This window comes from Mus caroli, unplaced genomic scaffold, assembly GCF_978045245.1.
Source record: "Mus caroli unplaced genomic scaffold, Mus_caroli_1 scaffold_4, whole genome shotgun sequence".
Lineage (NCBI taxonomy): Eukaryota > Metazoa > Chordata > Mammalia > Rodentia > Muridae > Mus > Mus caroli.
In genome coordinates this window covers 98,200,785-98,217,795 of record NW_028227259.1, presented here as the reverse complement: position 1 = coordinate 98,217,795, position 17,011 = coordinate 98,200,785, and the positions used below count along the sequence as shown (strand labels likewise).

The following is a 17,011-nucleotide window of genomic DNA, read 5'->3' as shown; positions in this document are numbered from 1 at the left end:
ACATGGATACAGAACTTCTGCATGTGAATAAATGACAAGTTTGGGACACATCTCTGATGTCGGTTGCTCAGAGACTGTGACTTCAGGCAGTGTACAGATGCTTGGAAAGAAAAGGATGAACAATAACTGGGATCTTGGAGGCTGAGCTTGACCTGGGGAACAGAGAGATGGACTGTGCAGTGATAAAGACAACTTGGGTGGCTTGAGTGGACTCTGCCGGGAAAGATTAACTAGATCCTTTTTCATGGACTTGTAAACTTTTTGTTCTTCACTGTACTATTAAGTGAATGCATAGAACATGGGTTCTTTAGATGTTATTCCTGTTGTCTGAGTAGAATAAAGTATCTAATTTTAAGCATTCTGTAGCAACTGCCCTCTGTTGAGAGTCAAAATGAACACATGGATGCCAGACATATCATGATTCAAAATCTTGGGTAGGTGGATAAAGTTATCAGCTAAGGTGGTTCACATATGGATATCTTGATTGGCTGGTGGTAAAAAAGAAGTCATAAATACAATCTCCATGTCTCTTACACTCCTTCTTTCTTTCTTTCCCTCACCCTGTCTCCCTGTCTGCCTCTCAACTTCACAGGCCTTGTTGCTTGGAACCTGTGAACCTGCTGGAAGTTTGCTCACAGAAAATTCCTTTCATGCTCTTCAGAAAAACAAACAAATCAACAAACAAAAGCTCAGGAGCCCCAAAGGGCAATGGATCATGTTTTAATAGTACATGTTGCTTTAGAAGAGGGCAAAATTTGTTTTCAGAACTGCAGATGCAACTCACGCTTCAGGTGTTAGTCCCATTTCTTCAGACATCTGTGGATCCTGGCATTTACATGCACATTATGTAAAATAAATCTGAGTATACACAAAATTGAGAACATCTTAGACAAAAATCACACAATTTCACAAAGACTTCAGAAAAATGAAGTAATTGAATAAATGACATTGGTCAGTAGCAGTTGCCTGAGTTTTGTGTGCCTCCAATGGTATTTCCCCTCCACCACAGTGTGAAGAGAATGTGCGAAGCTTCAGGTGTTTTCATTGAGCTTAATTGGGGAGTAGTAGCCCAGTTTGTTCTGGGCTCTGGTTTGAGGCCTGCACCTTGGATGTTTGAAAGAATACTATGACTTCATCCTAGACCAATATCTATCTTTCTGTCTATTTTCCTGTCAGTCCTTTTCAAGACAGTGGTTGGGACCCTTAGTATTGCTCAACAGTACTACATACTGGGTATCTGTCTAAAGAATCTACAATATACACATACATTCACAAACACACACACACACACACACACACACATAAACACACACTAAACAAATGAAAACAAGAAAGTATTGAGAATGAAAATTTAAAGGTAATTCCAAATATTCTCTGTATGTGAAATAAACTCTTGACTGTATACCTCCAAGTACTTTACCTATAGCAATTCCTCACATCCTTAGCTTACACAGTCTGGAAAGAGAAAGACCAGTAACTAGACTTGAGCTATGGTGGTAATTAGTCACTGAGCTGAGCCATCAAGTTTGAAAATTTCAAATTTTTTCACACTATATGAGATGGAGTCCCAAGACATTATACATGCCAAGCAAGCATCAAACCACTGAGGTACATCTCAGGTTGACTTTGATCAACTCATTTAGTTTTTCATTTCTGATTTACTTCCAGAGGGTCTTACTTCGTAGCCTTTTCTGGCTGATAATTCTGTCTACTTAAGAGGATGTGCAGTCCCTTGGAGATTTTTTTTATCTGGTGGCCACTTATTCTTCAGATCAGGTTTTGTCAAATTTACAAATCTCCTCTCTCATTTCTCATGCCAGTATACATCATTTTAAACCAATGTCACAAATATCTTTATATGAGAAAAGAAAAATATTCAGTGTCACCTTAGCCCACATGCTAGTCTTTGAGACTGCCGGAAGATCTGTAATGTGTTCTTGTCCATTTGGTCAAGGGATGGACACACTGAACCAGGTAAGCAGAGCACTTAGTGACCAAGAGACCAGAACATAACCTCATTCAGAAAATCATTCTCTCTACTAGCTTCTTTGGGGCTCTTTGTTGCTGTTGAGACAGGCTGTCATGTATGAGCTGCATCTGCAGTAAAACAGCTGTGTACTCCTGATACTCCTCCCACTTCTTTCCATGTGAAGGCAAGAGGGCAATACTCTCCAATTTCTCCTTAATATAGAACAAGTGTATTCAGTTCCACAGAAACTGTTTTCACTGCTGGCTGTGGTGGTCCAAGCTCCACTCTCAGGATGCAGGGGTGGTAGCATCAGGGTAAGTATTCAGGCTAGCCTCAGCTTCATAATTGCCTGCAGGCTAGGTTAGTCTACATCAGATGACTCAAAAATAAAGAAATAAGTATGGAAAGTAGATCAGGGCATATCATCTGTAAGATATTGACCCAGAGCCCCCATGTTCTGAGTGGTTGGGGAATCACCTTCACAGGGGCAGAGGGAGGGGGATGTGAAAGGGGGATTGTAAAAGGGAGACATGGAAAGGGAAAAACATTTGAAATGTAAATATAGAAAATATCGGAGACAAAAACAAACAAACAAACAAACAAAAACCAAAGAGAATCATATGAAGAATCAACAAAACCAAGAGCTGATTCTTTGAGTAAAAGCACTAAAATGGATAAACCCTTAGCCAAACTAAGTAAAGGGCACAGAGTAAGAATCCAAATTAATAAAATCAGAAAAGAAAAGGAAGACAGCCACAGACTTAGCAAGGGGAAACTACGACAGGAAGTGGGAGGGTGTTTTTCAGAGGGGAAATCAGGAACTGGGATAACATTTGACATGGAAATAAAGAAAATATCCAGTAATAAAAAGGAAAAGGGAGACAGAACAACAGACATGAAGGAAATCTTTAGGTTTTAAGTCAAAAACCTGTACTCTACACAATTGGAAACCTAAATGAAATGGATTATTTTCAAGACAAATGTAACTTACAAAATGTAAAACTCAATGTCAAGTTAACTGTCTAGTCCTATACCCCCTACAGAACTACTAGTAATCATTAAAAGTCTTCCATCCAAAACAATGGCTCAGGGCCAGACTGTTTTAGTGCAGAACTTTACCATACTTTCTTTTTTTTTTTTTAAATTTTTTATTAGGTATTTTCCTCATTTACATTTCTAATGCTATCCCAAAAGCCCCACACCCTCCCAGACCCACTCCTCCACGCACCCACTCCCACTTATTGGCCCTGGCATTCCCCTGTACTGAGGCATATAATGTTTGCACGACCAATGGGCCTCTCATCCACTGATGGCCGACTAGGCTATCTTCTGATATATATGCAGCTAGAGACACAAGCACCGGGGGATACTGGTTAGTTCATATTGTTGTTTCACCTATAGGGTTTCTGATCCCCTCCAGCTCCTTGGGTACTTTCTCTAGCTCCTACATTGGGTGCCCTGTGATCCATCCAATAGCTGACTGTGAGCATCCACTTCTGTGTTTGCTAGGTCCCGGCATAGTCTCCAAAGACACAGCTATATCAGGGTTCTTTCAACAAAATCTTGCTAGTGTATGCAATGGTGTCAGCATTTGGAGGCCGATTATGGGATGGATCTCCGGGAATGCCAGTCTCTTGATGTCCATCCTTTCATCTCAGCTTCAAACTTTTTCTCTGTAACTCCTTCCATGGGTGTTTTGTTGCCAATTCTAAGAAGGGGCAAAGTGTCCACAATTTGGTCTTTGATCTTCTTCAGATTCCTGTGTTTTTCAAATTGTATTTTATATCTTGGGTATTCTAAGTTTCTGGGATAATATCCACTTATCAGTGAGTACATATCATGTGAGGTTTTTTTTTTTTTTTTTTTTTTTGTGATTGGGTTATCTCACTCAGCATGATGCCCTCCAGGTCCATCCATTTGCATAGGAATTTCATAAATTCACAAAAACAAACACAAACATTTGAGTGAATGGAAATGTGAGGGAACACACTAGCAATCTTAGCACTGAGGAGGCTTATGAGTAAGGAGGTTCTTGCTTTTCAGCCTACCCAATGCCACATGGCCATTTCTAGGAGAGCTTAAACAAAATACAAAGACCTTCTTTTAAAAAATCAACCATAATAATGAAATCAACTGCTTAACATATATGTTTGTGATGAGGCTAAAACTTCATTTGGAATTAAATACCAGATGTTCAATGTGTTCCTGTAAGTAGATAAAAATTAACATTTTTTTGGTCATATGTGGGAGACTAAAGGTTTCTACATCCAACTGCATGACCCAGGGGATTATCCTTACCTACTACTTCTGAACACTGTAGATAGGTCTCTCAGTGCTGGCCAAACAAGTCCATTATCCAGGCTGCATGACAGTATTGAGATAAGCTCCCATTTTTAACCCAGAAGCTGTCTCCAATCCATAAAGTCTTGCAAATGAAACACTAACCTTGTTAAATGGAAATTTCTTTTCCCTTTTTTTTGGGGGGGGGGTGTCGAGACAGGGTTTCTCTATGTAGGACTGGCTGTCCTAGAACTCAGTCTATAGACGGAGCTTGCCTGGAACTCAGAAATCTGCCTGCCTCTGCCTCCCACCTGCTGGGATTAAAGGTGTGTGCCACCGTGCAAGGTGCAAATCTCACTCTTAACTGGAGACTAATTGACCAGTTGTAGGTAGGAAAAGAAGACAAACTCAAAGACTTTTTAGCAAATCTGAGTGTTAGAAAGTTGTGTCATGTACTTTTTTTTATTTATATTGTTTTGCTTTTAGATTATAAGTTCTTTGCTTGTCTATTACAGCTACCATTTTCCTGTTTTTCTGGGATTTCTGTGTCTTTGAATGTATTCTGTATTTCTTTGGCATTTGTTTTTGCTGCTGTTGTTGGTGATTCTACTTTATTGTTTTGATGGGATGGGATTGGCTCCCTTTTTTCTGTTGGTTTATTTATTTTGTCCTGTTCCATCTTGTGTGTTTTTCTTTTCTATTGATTTTTCTGTTGCTTTTTTGTTTATTTGTTCATTTCTGTGTTGTTTTTCAGGGTCTGATTGTAAATTAACCTGTTCTGTAACTCACTTGCTAGGCCAGGCTGGAGGTGGTCCTGCCTCTTCCTTCCCTGTCCTGACAGTACACTTGTGTACTACCACACATGTTTCTGGATTCTTTCAGTGCCTGTTTCTTTTCTCAGGAGAGATACAAAGAGTGTGGATTGAGATGGAAAATAATGTGGGAATGATCTCAGAGAAGATGGGGGAGTTGAAACCATAACCACAACCCATTGTATGAATAAAAATATTTTCAGTAAGGAAAAAGCAAAGAAAAGGTGAGGGAGATGTGACTGATTAGGTAGAGCACTGGCTTCTCTAACAGATACCTCAGGATCATTTCCAGGCTTCTATGTGTCAGCTACTGTATCTTTTCCCCCCATGCTCCTAACTTATGAACCATCTCTTTATCCCATATGTGGTTAACATGAAGGAGTGTAAGCTTAGCACATTGTCTACAGATAATGCCACTGAGATAGTAACTAGACAGGCTGAAGGCTCATACTACACAAAGAGGCAGAGATAGTATCTTCTTTAATTTGCATGTAGACAGTGTTATAGATGGAAACTATTTCACCTAGGCAGCCATAACGAATAGTGTGGGGGTTCATTAAAGGAAAGGATCTCAGTATACAGACTTCATAAGTGAGATAGTAGAATTTTAGAAGCTTGAAAGTTGGGAGCTATAGCACTCTTGATCATGAGAGAGACCCCAACATGGAGAAGACCAGTGGCTGCTTGAATGAGGCACAGTCTTGAGGGAAGTGCCTGAAGAGAAGTTGTTTCAAGACATGTAGCTGGCAAGACTTTACAAGGTGTACACTGGCCTGGAAGGAAACTGATCTCTGTTTTCTACTTTCATAGGAACCTGTGTCATTGATGCTGTCCCCTGGAAGAAGTGATTCTGGAATGACCTCTGAGGTTACTCTCTAGGCACATCTGCTAGATATTTTCAAGATATGCAAAAGTTGAGGACCAAGCCTAGATGTGGCCATTGTCCTGTGACAGCCAAATTTCTGGAGAAAATAAATGGAAGAAGCCAAGCTTATTAGTTCCCTTGGATTTCTAGTCTCTAGTCTCTGACTTATGCCTGTTAAATTCAATTGTCAGTCAAGGAAGAAAATGATTGCTCATAGCTTTGGGCAGCAAACAGGTGTTGCTCTTAGGCTCACATTGTTCCTTCCCAGGTCCTACTGGTGTGACTCAGAGGTGAAAACAGAAAGGCACAGTTGTGAAGCAGCTGCTATACCTGCTTAGAGGTGGTAGAGGGCAGCAAGCTACCAGAATAAAAGCTCTGGGCACCAGATGAGCAAGGGGGCTAGAAGTTTCATGGACAGACAGAGAACAAGGCTTAGTAGCAGGATCAAGTCAAGTCCAGAGGAAACCCTAAAACAAGGACAGAAGTAAAATCACTGCCCCCCAAAAGACCTCACGAAGAAACAAGAAACAAATAACAACAAGAAAACCTTCAAGTCTTTCCATCCTTCTACTCTGATGAGCATTGAACAGAAGGTCAACATCACCAGGACAGGGCTCCTAGAACCTTGGTGAAACAATGGCACCCAAACAGCAGATTCTACCGTGCATGAAATTCCTCAAGGACAGCCTGGACCAGCTGCTCACAGAGTCACAGGTCAATTACAGAAAATCTCTAGAAGTAAACTCATAGCAATATAACAGGTTCAGGGATCTATCCCCTCCCATTGAGCATAACCTCTGAAGAAAGCCTTTTTCCCACCATTGGGTATGTATACAAAGGCCTCCATTCCCTCTGATGTGTGACATTGTTCACGCATGCTAAATAGAGTATGCACATCAGTGTCTGGTTTCAGTGATTGTAAATAGGATGGATCCCCAGGTGAGTCAGTCTCTAAATGGTCATTTATTCACTATCTACTCCACATTTTGACTCTGTAACTCTTTCCATGGGTCCCCCCCCCCTTCTAAGATGGATAGAAGTATCCACACTATGGTCTTCCTTCTTCTTGAGTTTCATGTGGTTTATTTATTGTATCTTGGATATTCTGAGCTTCTGGGCATCTGGGATAATATCCACATATCTGTATGCCCCAGTGTGGGGGAATGCCAGGGCCAGGAAGCAGGAGTGGGTGAGTTGGTAAGCAGGGAGAAGAGGAGGGCATAGGGGAAGGGTGTTTTTCACAGGGGAAATCAGGAAAGGGGCTAACATTTGAAAATGTAAATAAAGAAAATATCCAATAAAAAGGCGTGTCATTGTCTTTATCTCTAGCCACGGGTCCTTGTGGCTCTTCCATTAAAAACTGTATTGGCTGTTAACTTGGCAAGGTCAATGCTAGCCCCTAGGCTCCGGAATTCCCTGGTCATGAGCCCCATCCAGCTCAAAGTCTCCTTTCTCTTGGTCCCATTTTATTCTGAAAATCTTTCTTTCCACTTTGGATTTCTCCTTACTTTTCCAAGGAGACTTCGTTAGCTCTTTGGAGAAAGCCTTTTTCTCTTGACCCCAGGAGTTTTACTGCAGATATTTTAATTCATGAAGCCCAGAACAAGAGGCTGAGCTGCCAATCAAACACCCAGCTCCCATTGTTGGTATTTGAATGGGAGACACAGAATTACATTATATAGTTTGGGGGTCATCCTTCATCAGTTCACTGAAACTTGCACTACCACCCTAGATCAGCTCTCCTGCTCTTCTGTGCATGCTGACTGTCTTAGTTCATTTGTGAATTGGTGTATCAGCAGGGGCATATGCACATAGAGTGGGTGGACTGTAAACTGAAGTGGTCTCTCTCAATACAGCTGTGGGTCCCACTACTGAACTCAGGCTTGACAGCAAGTGCCATTCCCCTCTGAGCCATCTCACTGGCTCTTAAGCTCTCTTGAATTTTTATTTAAGAATTTTATTTTGCGTTTTGGGTATTTTTTATTTGGTTTTGTTTCTCTCTTTGTTTGTTGGATTTATTTTTGACAGGGTTGGTCAGGTTACCCATTTCTGGTTCTTCCTGAACTCACGTTGTAGACCAGACTAACCTTGACCTCAGAGCTTCTCCTGCTTCTACCTCCCTAATCCTGGGTTTTAAGTCTGTAACTGCACCGTCTGGGAAATTTCACCTTGCTTCTGTTTTTGTTTTATTGTTTTTTTTTTTGATTTTTAATATTTTTATTACATATTTTCCTCAATTACATTTCCAATGCTATCCCAAAAGTCCCCCATAGAGCCCCCCACTTCCCTACCCACCCATTCCCATTCTTTTGGCCCTGGCATTCCCCTATATTGGGGCATATAAAGTTTGCAAGTCCAATGGGCCTCTCTTTCCATTGATGGCCGACTAGGCCATCTTTCGATACATATGCAGCTAGAGACAAGAGCTCCGGGGTTCTGGTTAGTACATCATGTTGTTCCAACAATAGGGTTGCAGATCCCTTTAGCTCCTTGGGTACTTTCTCTAGCTTCTCCATTGGGAGCCCTGTGATACATCCAATAGCTGACTGTGAACATCCACTCCTGTGTTTGCTAGGCCCCGGCATCGTCTCACAAGAGACAGCTATATTTGGGTCCTTTCAGCAAAATCTTGCTAGTGTATGCAATGGTGTCAGCGTTTAGAAGCTGATTATGGGATGGATCCCTGGATACGGCAGTCTCTAAATGGTCCATCCTTTCATCACAGCTATGAACTTTGTCTCTGTAACTCCTTCCCTGGGTGTTTTGTTCCCAATTCTAAGAAGGTGCACAGTGTCCACACTTTGGTCTTCATTCTTCTTGAGTTTCATGCGTTTAGCAAATTGTATCTTATATCTTGGGTATCCTAAGTTTTGGGCTAATATCCACTTATCAGTGAATACATATTGTGTGAGTTCTTTTGTGATTGTGTTACTTCACTCAAGATGATGCCCTCCAGGTCCATCCATTTGGCTAGGAATTTCATAAATTCATTCTTTTTAATAGCTGAGTAGTACTCCATTGTGTAAATGTACCATAATTTCTGTATCCATTCCTCTGTTGAGGGACATCTGGGTTCTTTCCAGCTTCTGGCTATTATAAATAGGGCTGCTATGAACATAGTGGAGCATGTGTCCTTTTTACCGGTTGGGACATCTTCTGGATATATGCCCAGGAGAGGTATTGCTGGGTCCTCCGGTAGTACTATGTCCAATTTTCTGAGGAACCGCCAGACTGATTTCCAGAGTGGTTGTACAAGCTTGCAATCCCACCAACAATGGAGGAGTGTTCCTCTTTCTCCACATCCTCGCCAGCATCTGCTGTCACCTGAATTTTTGATCTTAGCCATTCTGACTGGTGTGAGGTGGAATCTCAGGATTGTTTTGATTTGCATTTCCCTGATGATTAAGGATGTTGAACATTTTTTCAGGTGTTTCTCTGCCATTCGGTATTCCTCAGGTGAGAATTCTTTGTTCAGTTCTGAGCCCCATTTTTTAATGGGGTTATTTGACTTTCTGGAGTCCACCTTCTTGAGTTCTTTATATATATTGGATATTAGTCCCTTATCTGATTTAGGATAGGTGAAGATCCTTTCCCAATCTGTTGGTGTTTTTTTTGTCTTATTGATGGTGTCTTTAGCCTTGCAGAAGCTTTGTAGTTTCATGAGGTCCCACTTGTCAATTCTCAATCTTACAGCACAAGCCATTACTGTTCTATTCAGGAATTTTTCCCCTGTGCCCATATTGTTTTATTGTTTTGAGACAGGGTGTCTTTGTTTAAGGGCGCTAAATGTCCTATAAGCCACTCTGAGGAACAGTCTAGCCTTGAAATCAAAGATGTTCCTGCCTCTGACTGTAGTCCTGGGATTAATGTCCTGTGCCACCCTGCCCAGCTCTGGTTCAATTTTATGAAAGATACTCACTCTATAGGTTTCACTGGTTGGGAATTAGTTATTTAGATAAGGGTAGTTCTGAACTCCCTGAATCAGTCAAACTTTGACTCCTGGGGGGAGGGAAAAATGTGTATGCCACCATTTCCAGTATAGATGTATTGTTTTAGTAAGATTTGTTCTATGTGTAGGGGTGTATTGCCTACAACTAAGAATGGGGAGCCCTCACATGCCTGCTACCCTAGAAGGTCAGAAGGCCGTTTAACATTTGCTAGAACTGGAGTCAGAGATCATTTCAAGCCACCATGTAGATGATAGGGATAGAAGGTTGACAGGTGTTCCTTCTTTCTAAGCCAAGTCTCCAGCCCACGACCCACATCACATCTCATAGCCCTGACGAATGTTGTTGGGCTGATCCTACTTGTCATACTCTAAGTTTCCTGAGCAGCCAAGGGCACCATCTCCCTCACACCTTCCTTTTCATGTTTGCCTTTATGTATTTAGAAAGCAGGTCTTGTAGGGATCAGACTATACTTCAGCTTACAATTTGGCTGAAGATGACATTAAAACTAGCCTCCTACCTCCCACTTCCAATTTTGAGCTTACAAGCATGCCCCATCTTGTCTATTGCAAAGAGAGTTTTAGAGTGGAATCCCTGAATGCCAGGTAGCTCCTTATGAACTGAGTGCACACACAACACCTTGGCTAGTATAGTAATGGAATCAAGCCTTGCTCCTACCCTAACTTTTGAGTGACTGCTGCTACAGTTTACTGACAGAGCATCCACTTCAGCCCTTGAGCTCCAGTACATATTCCTAACTCTGACTCTGTATTCTGTCCCAAATCCAGCAAAGAAGAATAACGTTGAATTATGCTATGTCTCTGATCAACAACAGATTAAACCCTTAGCTGATGAAAACTGGAAATGACTCTGGTCCCAAGAATAAAATCCAACCAGATGTGTTTATTCATAACAGTAATCCTATCAATAAGAAGGATCCTGAGGCAGGAGAATTTCTAGAATTAGACTTCTAAAACACCCTTGGCTTCTCAGCATGACAAGATCCCTGGAACAAATTGCAAACTAAGTAAGCCTTAAGTAAATGAAAGAACAAATCACCAAACTTGATGTTGTATGGTTATTTAACAAGTGGAATGTTCATATTTTTCCATAAAAGTTTTTTTTGGGGGGGTCTGGGGATGAGGAAGAGTGGAGAGTATGGGAACACAAGTCCTTCTGATTCAAACGATGAAATGATTAGATCTGTAATCTGGAATTTGAAAGGTGGAGATTAAACCAGGAAATCCAATTCCAGTTTGGGATTGGAGGGTGTGGCTACAATAGGGAGGGGTGAGCACAGAGGTATATAAAGGCACCAGTGGATCCAGAGCACACATTCAGTGACCTGCAGCCTGGATAACTGTCTGGTGCAACTGGAACTTGGAGACCTATCTGCAGTGCTCAACTGGTATGTACTGGTGTTTCCTGGAGGAATGCAGTTTGATGTAGAGAAGTTTAGACTCCTTTAGAGGAACAGGTTGAAGACCTTGAATTTCATTCCAAATGAATTTTTAGCCTCATCACCGATATATTTCCATGATAGCTTGCATAGTTCACTAGTGTGCTTCATATAATCTTTGGAGACAAGGATTCTGTATCTTGATCAAACTCTCTTAGAACTGGCCATGTGGCTCCTGGGAACCTGGAAATCAGATCATTCTGACTAACCTGTCCCTCATGATTCCCCTTCACTGAATTTGTGTGTGTGTGTGTGTGTGTTTGTGTGTGTGTGAGAGAGAGAGAGAGAGAGAGAGAGAGAGACAGAGACAGAGACAGAGACACACACACACACAGAGAGAGAGAGAGAGAGAGAGAGAGAGAGAGAGAGAGAAAGAGAGAGAGAGAGAGAGAGAGAAGCTGGCTCATATGGTAGACATGTGTTCCATGTATGTTTGATCTCCTTCAATACCCATTTGTTGGAGTGATACTTGTGAGTTATGCATATGTATTGCGTTAGACTTTGCTTTTCATCTTTTCCACATAGCTTTGCTCTGTGTACATGATCTTTTTCCCAGACACAAGAAACCCTAAAAATTGTAGAAATGCACTGAAGTCATTCTGCTTACTGGGAATTAATATTGCTCCGCATCACAAGGATTTATGTTTGGTTGGTTGGTTGGTTGGTTGGTTGGTTGGTTTTGTTTGATTTCTGATTTTTTTTTTTAAGACTGTTTTTGTGAAAGGGTCATACAAAAAGGATTTTGATTTGAAAATTATGTGCTCATTTGTTTGATAGAATGACCCTGGTTTTGGGAGTCTGCCTTTCCACCACCAGTTTATGTTGAAGAGGTTAAATGATTTCTCTGTCACTCTCAGAGTAGTAACTCTGAAGCTTAGTGGTTGATGTAATGGTGAGGAAGTTTTAAACACTTTGTCTTGAAAGTATATTTTTTTCTGAATCCTTCCCAAGGAGCCTTCTGACTGGAGACCGAAGAGGATGAGTGTTCAGACTCTGTCCACACTCCAGAAGCTGGCATTGCAGGCTCTGCTGAGAGATGAGGCTTTGGCCTTGTCCTCTCTGGAGGAGGTGCCTTTTCTGCTCTTCCCAGCACTGTTCAAGGAGGCCTTCGCCTGCAGACTTAAGAAGCTCATAAAGGCAATGGTGGCTGCCTGGACTTTTCCCTGTCTCCCTGTGGGGGCTTTGATGAATTCACCTAACCTGGAGACGTTGCAGGCTGTGCTAGATGGAATAGACATGCTACTGACAAGAGAATCTCACCCCAGGTGAGTAATAATCAAGTCGTCTATAAGGGAGCAATTGGGTACACAGTAGAGATTGTGGGGTCAGGGAGAATGGCTTCTGATGGGATCATCAAGCAGTGGTGCAGGAACCTTGAAGCTATTGTCTTCTTGGATTAAGGACAGTTGTCAGTGGATTACAGCTTACTATATGTAATCTCTAGAATGAGCCTATCCCTGGTTTCCCACAACCACTATTACTGGGACTAAGGAGAAATAAAGAGTAACTTAGTGGAAGGAAAGTGGTCAGGTCTACACATGCAGCTCAGGGAAAGATTCTGTAGCATGCTTGCGTGCACATTGCACTCTGTTTAAAGTAATTACACCATAACAAGATGGGCGAGACTTGAGTTTAGAGTCAGGTACTCAAAGCTGACTGACTGTAGTCATGTCTGCTGATATTTGACATGTTTCACTCCAAGCAGGGGAAAACTTCAGGTTCTGGACCTGAGGAATGTGCACCATGCCTTCTGGGACATATGGGTTGGTGCAGAGGATGGTAGCTGTTCTTCAGAGCCCTTGGATGAGAAGCCTACGGTAGTGAAAGTCCTTCCAAGATATGCACGGAGGAGGCAGCTGAAGGTGGTAGCTGACCTGTGCCTCAGGCCCCGCCAGGATGAGTCACAAGCATACTTCTTGAAGTGGGCCCAGCAGAGAAAGGACTCCCTACATTTGTGCTGTATAAACATGAAGATCTGGGCTATGCCCGTGAACTTTGTCTTAGAGATTTTGAACGTCTTTCATCCAGAGCACATAGAGGAATTGGAACTGAACACTGAGTGGAATGTGTTCAATCTGGCCCGTTTTGCTCCCTGCTTCGGGCAGATGAGAAATCTTCGCAAACTTCTCCTGGCACCCCTCTATAAGAACGTCTTCAAGATTTCCAATAGAACAGGAGACAGAGAAGACATGTGTGTCAAGGAGTTCATTTCTATCTTCTCCAAATTCAATTGTCTCCAGCATCTCTCCATGTGTGGTGTCCACTTTCTCATAGACCATATGAATCAGGTCTTCAGGTAAGCAAGGAGGGAGAGCTGGGTTACCTAGCCGAGCATTTTTTCTTGTCCATTTAAAGGATTATTCGTGTTCCCTGCCTGACAGTTAGCCACCTGGAACAAATTTTAGGGACCCTTTAGAATATGGATGTTATGTGAGATTCAAAGACTCAAATAATTACTCCTGAAGCAGAAGACTGAAGGGAGGTAAGGAGTAGCTCAGATCAGGTCAGAAGGGACTGTAATTCTTCTTGGAATCACGGCCAACAGGGGGATGAGGATGTATTTAGGAGATGGGGGAGATCATCAAAGTGAGGAGGTGAGCTCTGTGCTAAGATCTGTGGGAACAGCCTACTATCTTCCCCTACTTTCCCATGAGTGAAGGGTTTTGAGCCCCAGTACTGTGGAGTACAAGGGACGTGAGGGATTGTATGGAACTGTAAGGGATAGCAAGTGTGACAGTTCAGATGCTGCGATTAAATGCAGCTTTGAATGAGCCCACATGTAATATCCCTAGATCCTGTCAGGACTCTCTTGCTATGGAAATTCCTCTATGTGTCTTAGGGGCTAAACTGGTTTTCTGCTTGAGACTGAAGTCCGCTGATTTTGTGTGGGTTTGACTTGACTAAGCTGATTTCAAAAGGAAGCATCTCAGATAATATCTATGGTCATTTGGTCACACTGAACTTGGTCACCTGGTCACTTCTATGACTGTGTAAACCCCACTCCATGCTCTTCATTACCATTTGCCTGAACTAACCATCTGGTCTCATTTATCCCTAGGTGCCTGATGACATCCTTGGAGTCCCTCTCCATCACTCACTACCAAATTTCACAGTTAGACTTGGATTCCTTCTCTTGCTGTCAGAGTCTCTTTCAGCTAAAACATCTGGAGATGAAAGGTATGGTCTTACAGGTTTTGGATGTGATGCCTCTGAGAGGTCTCTTAGAGAAAGTAATGAACACTCTTGAGACTCTGAATTTGCAGGGATGTAGGATGAAGGACTCCCAGCTCAATGCACTCCTACCTTCCCTCATACAATGCTCTCAGCTCACCAAGATCAACTTGTACAACAATGACTTCTCCATGCCCATCCTGAAGGACCTTTTACAGCACACAGCCAGCTGGAGCAAGATGAATGTGGAACAATACCCTGCCCCTCTGGAGTGCTATAATGAGTTGGGCCATGTCTCTGTAGAAAGATTCGCCCAGCTCTGTCAGGATCTCATGGATACACTGACAGCAATAAGGCAGCCCAAGAGCCTCTCTTTTGCTACACGTAAATGCCACAAATGTGGCGAGCGCTGTGTCTATGGCCAGGGACTCAGACTTTGTTTTTGCTGGAGGTGAACATGGATACAGAACTTCTGCATGTGAATAAATGACAAGTTTGGGACACATCTCTGATGTCGGTTGCTCAGAGACTGTGACTTCAGGCAGTGTACAGATGCTTGGAAAGAAAAGGATGAACAATAACTGGGATCTTGGAGGCTGAGCTTGACCTGGGGAACAGAGAGATGGACTGTGCAGTGATAAAGACAACTTGGGTGGCTTGAGTGGACTCTGCCGGGAAAGATTAACTAGATCCTTTTTCATGGACTTGTAAACTTTTTGTTCTTCACTGTACTATTAAGTGAATGCATAGAACATGGGTTCTTTAGATGTTATTCCTGTTGTCTGAGTAGAATAAAGTATCTAATTTTAAGCATTCTGTAGCAACTGCCCTCTGTTGAGAGTCAAAATGAACACATGGAAGTCAGACATATCATGATTCAAAATCTTGGGTAGGTGGATAAAGTTATCAGCTAAGGTGGTTCACATATGGATATCTTGATTGGCTGGTGGTAAAAAAGAAGTCATAAATACAATCTCCATGTCTCTTACACTCCTTCTTTCTTTCTTTCCCTCACCCTGTCTCCCTGTCTGCCTCTCAACTTCACAGGCCTTGTTGCTTGGAACCTGTGAACCTGCTGGAAGTTTGCTCACAGAAAATTCCTTTCATGCTCTTCAGAAAAACAAACAAATCAACAAACAAAAGCTCAGGAGCCCCAAAGGGCAATGGATCATGTTTTAATAGTACATGTTGCTTTAGAAGAGGGCAAAATTTGTTTTCAGAACTGCAGATGCAACTCACGCTTCAGGTGTTAGTCCCATTTCTTCAGACATCTGTGGATCCTGGCATTTACATGCACATTATGTAAAATAAATCTGAGTATACACAAAATTGAGAACATCTTAGACAAAAATCACACAATTTCACAAAGACTTCAGAAAAATGAAGTAATTGAATAAATGACATTGGTCAGTAGCAGTTGCCTGAGTTTTGTGTGCCTCCAATGGTATTTCCCCTCCACCACAGTGTGAAGAGAATGTGCGAAGCTTCAGGTGTTTTCATTGAGCTTAATTGGGGAGTAGTAGCCCAGTTTGTTCTGGGCTCTGGTTTGAGGCCTGCACCTTGGATGTTTGAAAGAATACTATGACTTCATCCTAGACCAATATCTATCTTTCTGTCTATTTTCCTGTCAGTCCTTTTCAAGACAGTGGTTGGGACCCTTAGTATTGCTCAACAGTACTACATACTGGGTATCTGTCTAAAGAATCTACAATATACACATACATTCACACACACACACACACACACACACACATAAACACACACTAAACAAATGAAAACAAGAAAGTATTGAGAATGAAAATTTAAAGGTAATTCCAAATATTCTCTGTATGTGAAATAAACTCTTGACTGTATACCTCCAAGTACTTTACCTATAGCAATTCCTCACATCCTTAGCTTACACAGTCTGGAAAGAGAAAGACCAGTAACTAGACTTGAGCTATGGTGGTAATTAGTCACTGAGCTGAGCCATCAAGTTTGAAAATTTCAAATTTTTTCACACTATATGAGATGGAGTCCCAAGACATTATACATGCCAAGCAAGCATCAAACCACTGAGGTACATCTCAGGTTGACTTTGATCAACTCATTTAGTTTTTCATTTCTGATTTACTTCCAGAGGGTCTTACTTCGTAGCCTTTTCTGGCTGATAATTCTGTCTACTTAAGAGGATGTGCAGTCCCTTGGAGATTTTTTTTATCTGGTGGCCACTTATTCTTCAGATCAGGTTTTGTCAAATTTACAAATCTCCTCTCTCATTTCTCATGCCAGTATACATCATTTTAAACCAATGTCACAAATATCTTTATATGAGAAAAGAAAAATATTCAGTGTCACCTTAGCCCACATGCTAGTCTTTGAGACTGCCGGAAGATCTGTAATGTGTTCTTGTCCATTTGGTCAAGGGATGGACACACTGAACCAGGTAAGCAGAGCACTTAGTGACCAAGAGACCAGAACATAACCTCATTCAGAAAATCATTCTCTCTACTAGCTTCTTTGGGGCTC

The 17,011-nt window shown here is 41.8% G+C and overlaps 1 protein-coding gene across 1 annotated transcript; it reads left to right on the top strand.

The window, feature by feature from the left end:
* Nucleotides 1-12,310: 12,310 nt before the first annotated feature.
* On the top strand, nucleotides 12,311-14,958 carry LOC147005240 (PRAME family member 8-like). Its single transcript, XM_085836247.1, has 3 exons — nucleotides 12,311-12,597; nucleotides 13,038-13,628; nucleotides 14,391-14,958. Exons 1-3 carry the CDS (start codon nucleotides 12,311-12,313, stop codon nucleotides 14,956-14,958), a joined length of 1,446 nt encoding a protein of 481 aa, XP_085692373.1.
* The last annotated feature ends 2,053 nt before the right edge of the window (nucleotides 14,959-17,011 follow it).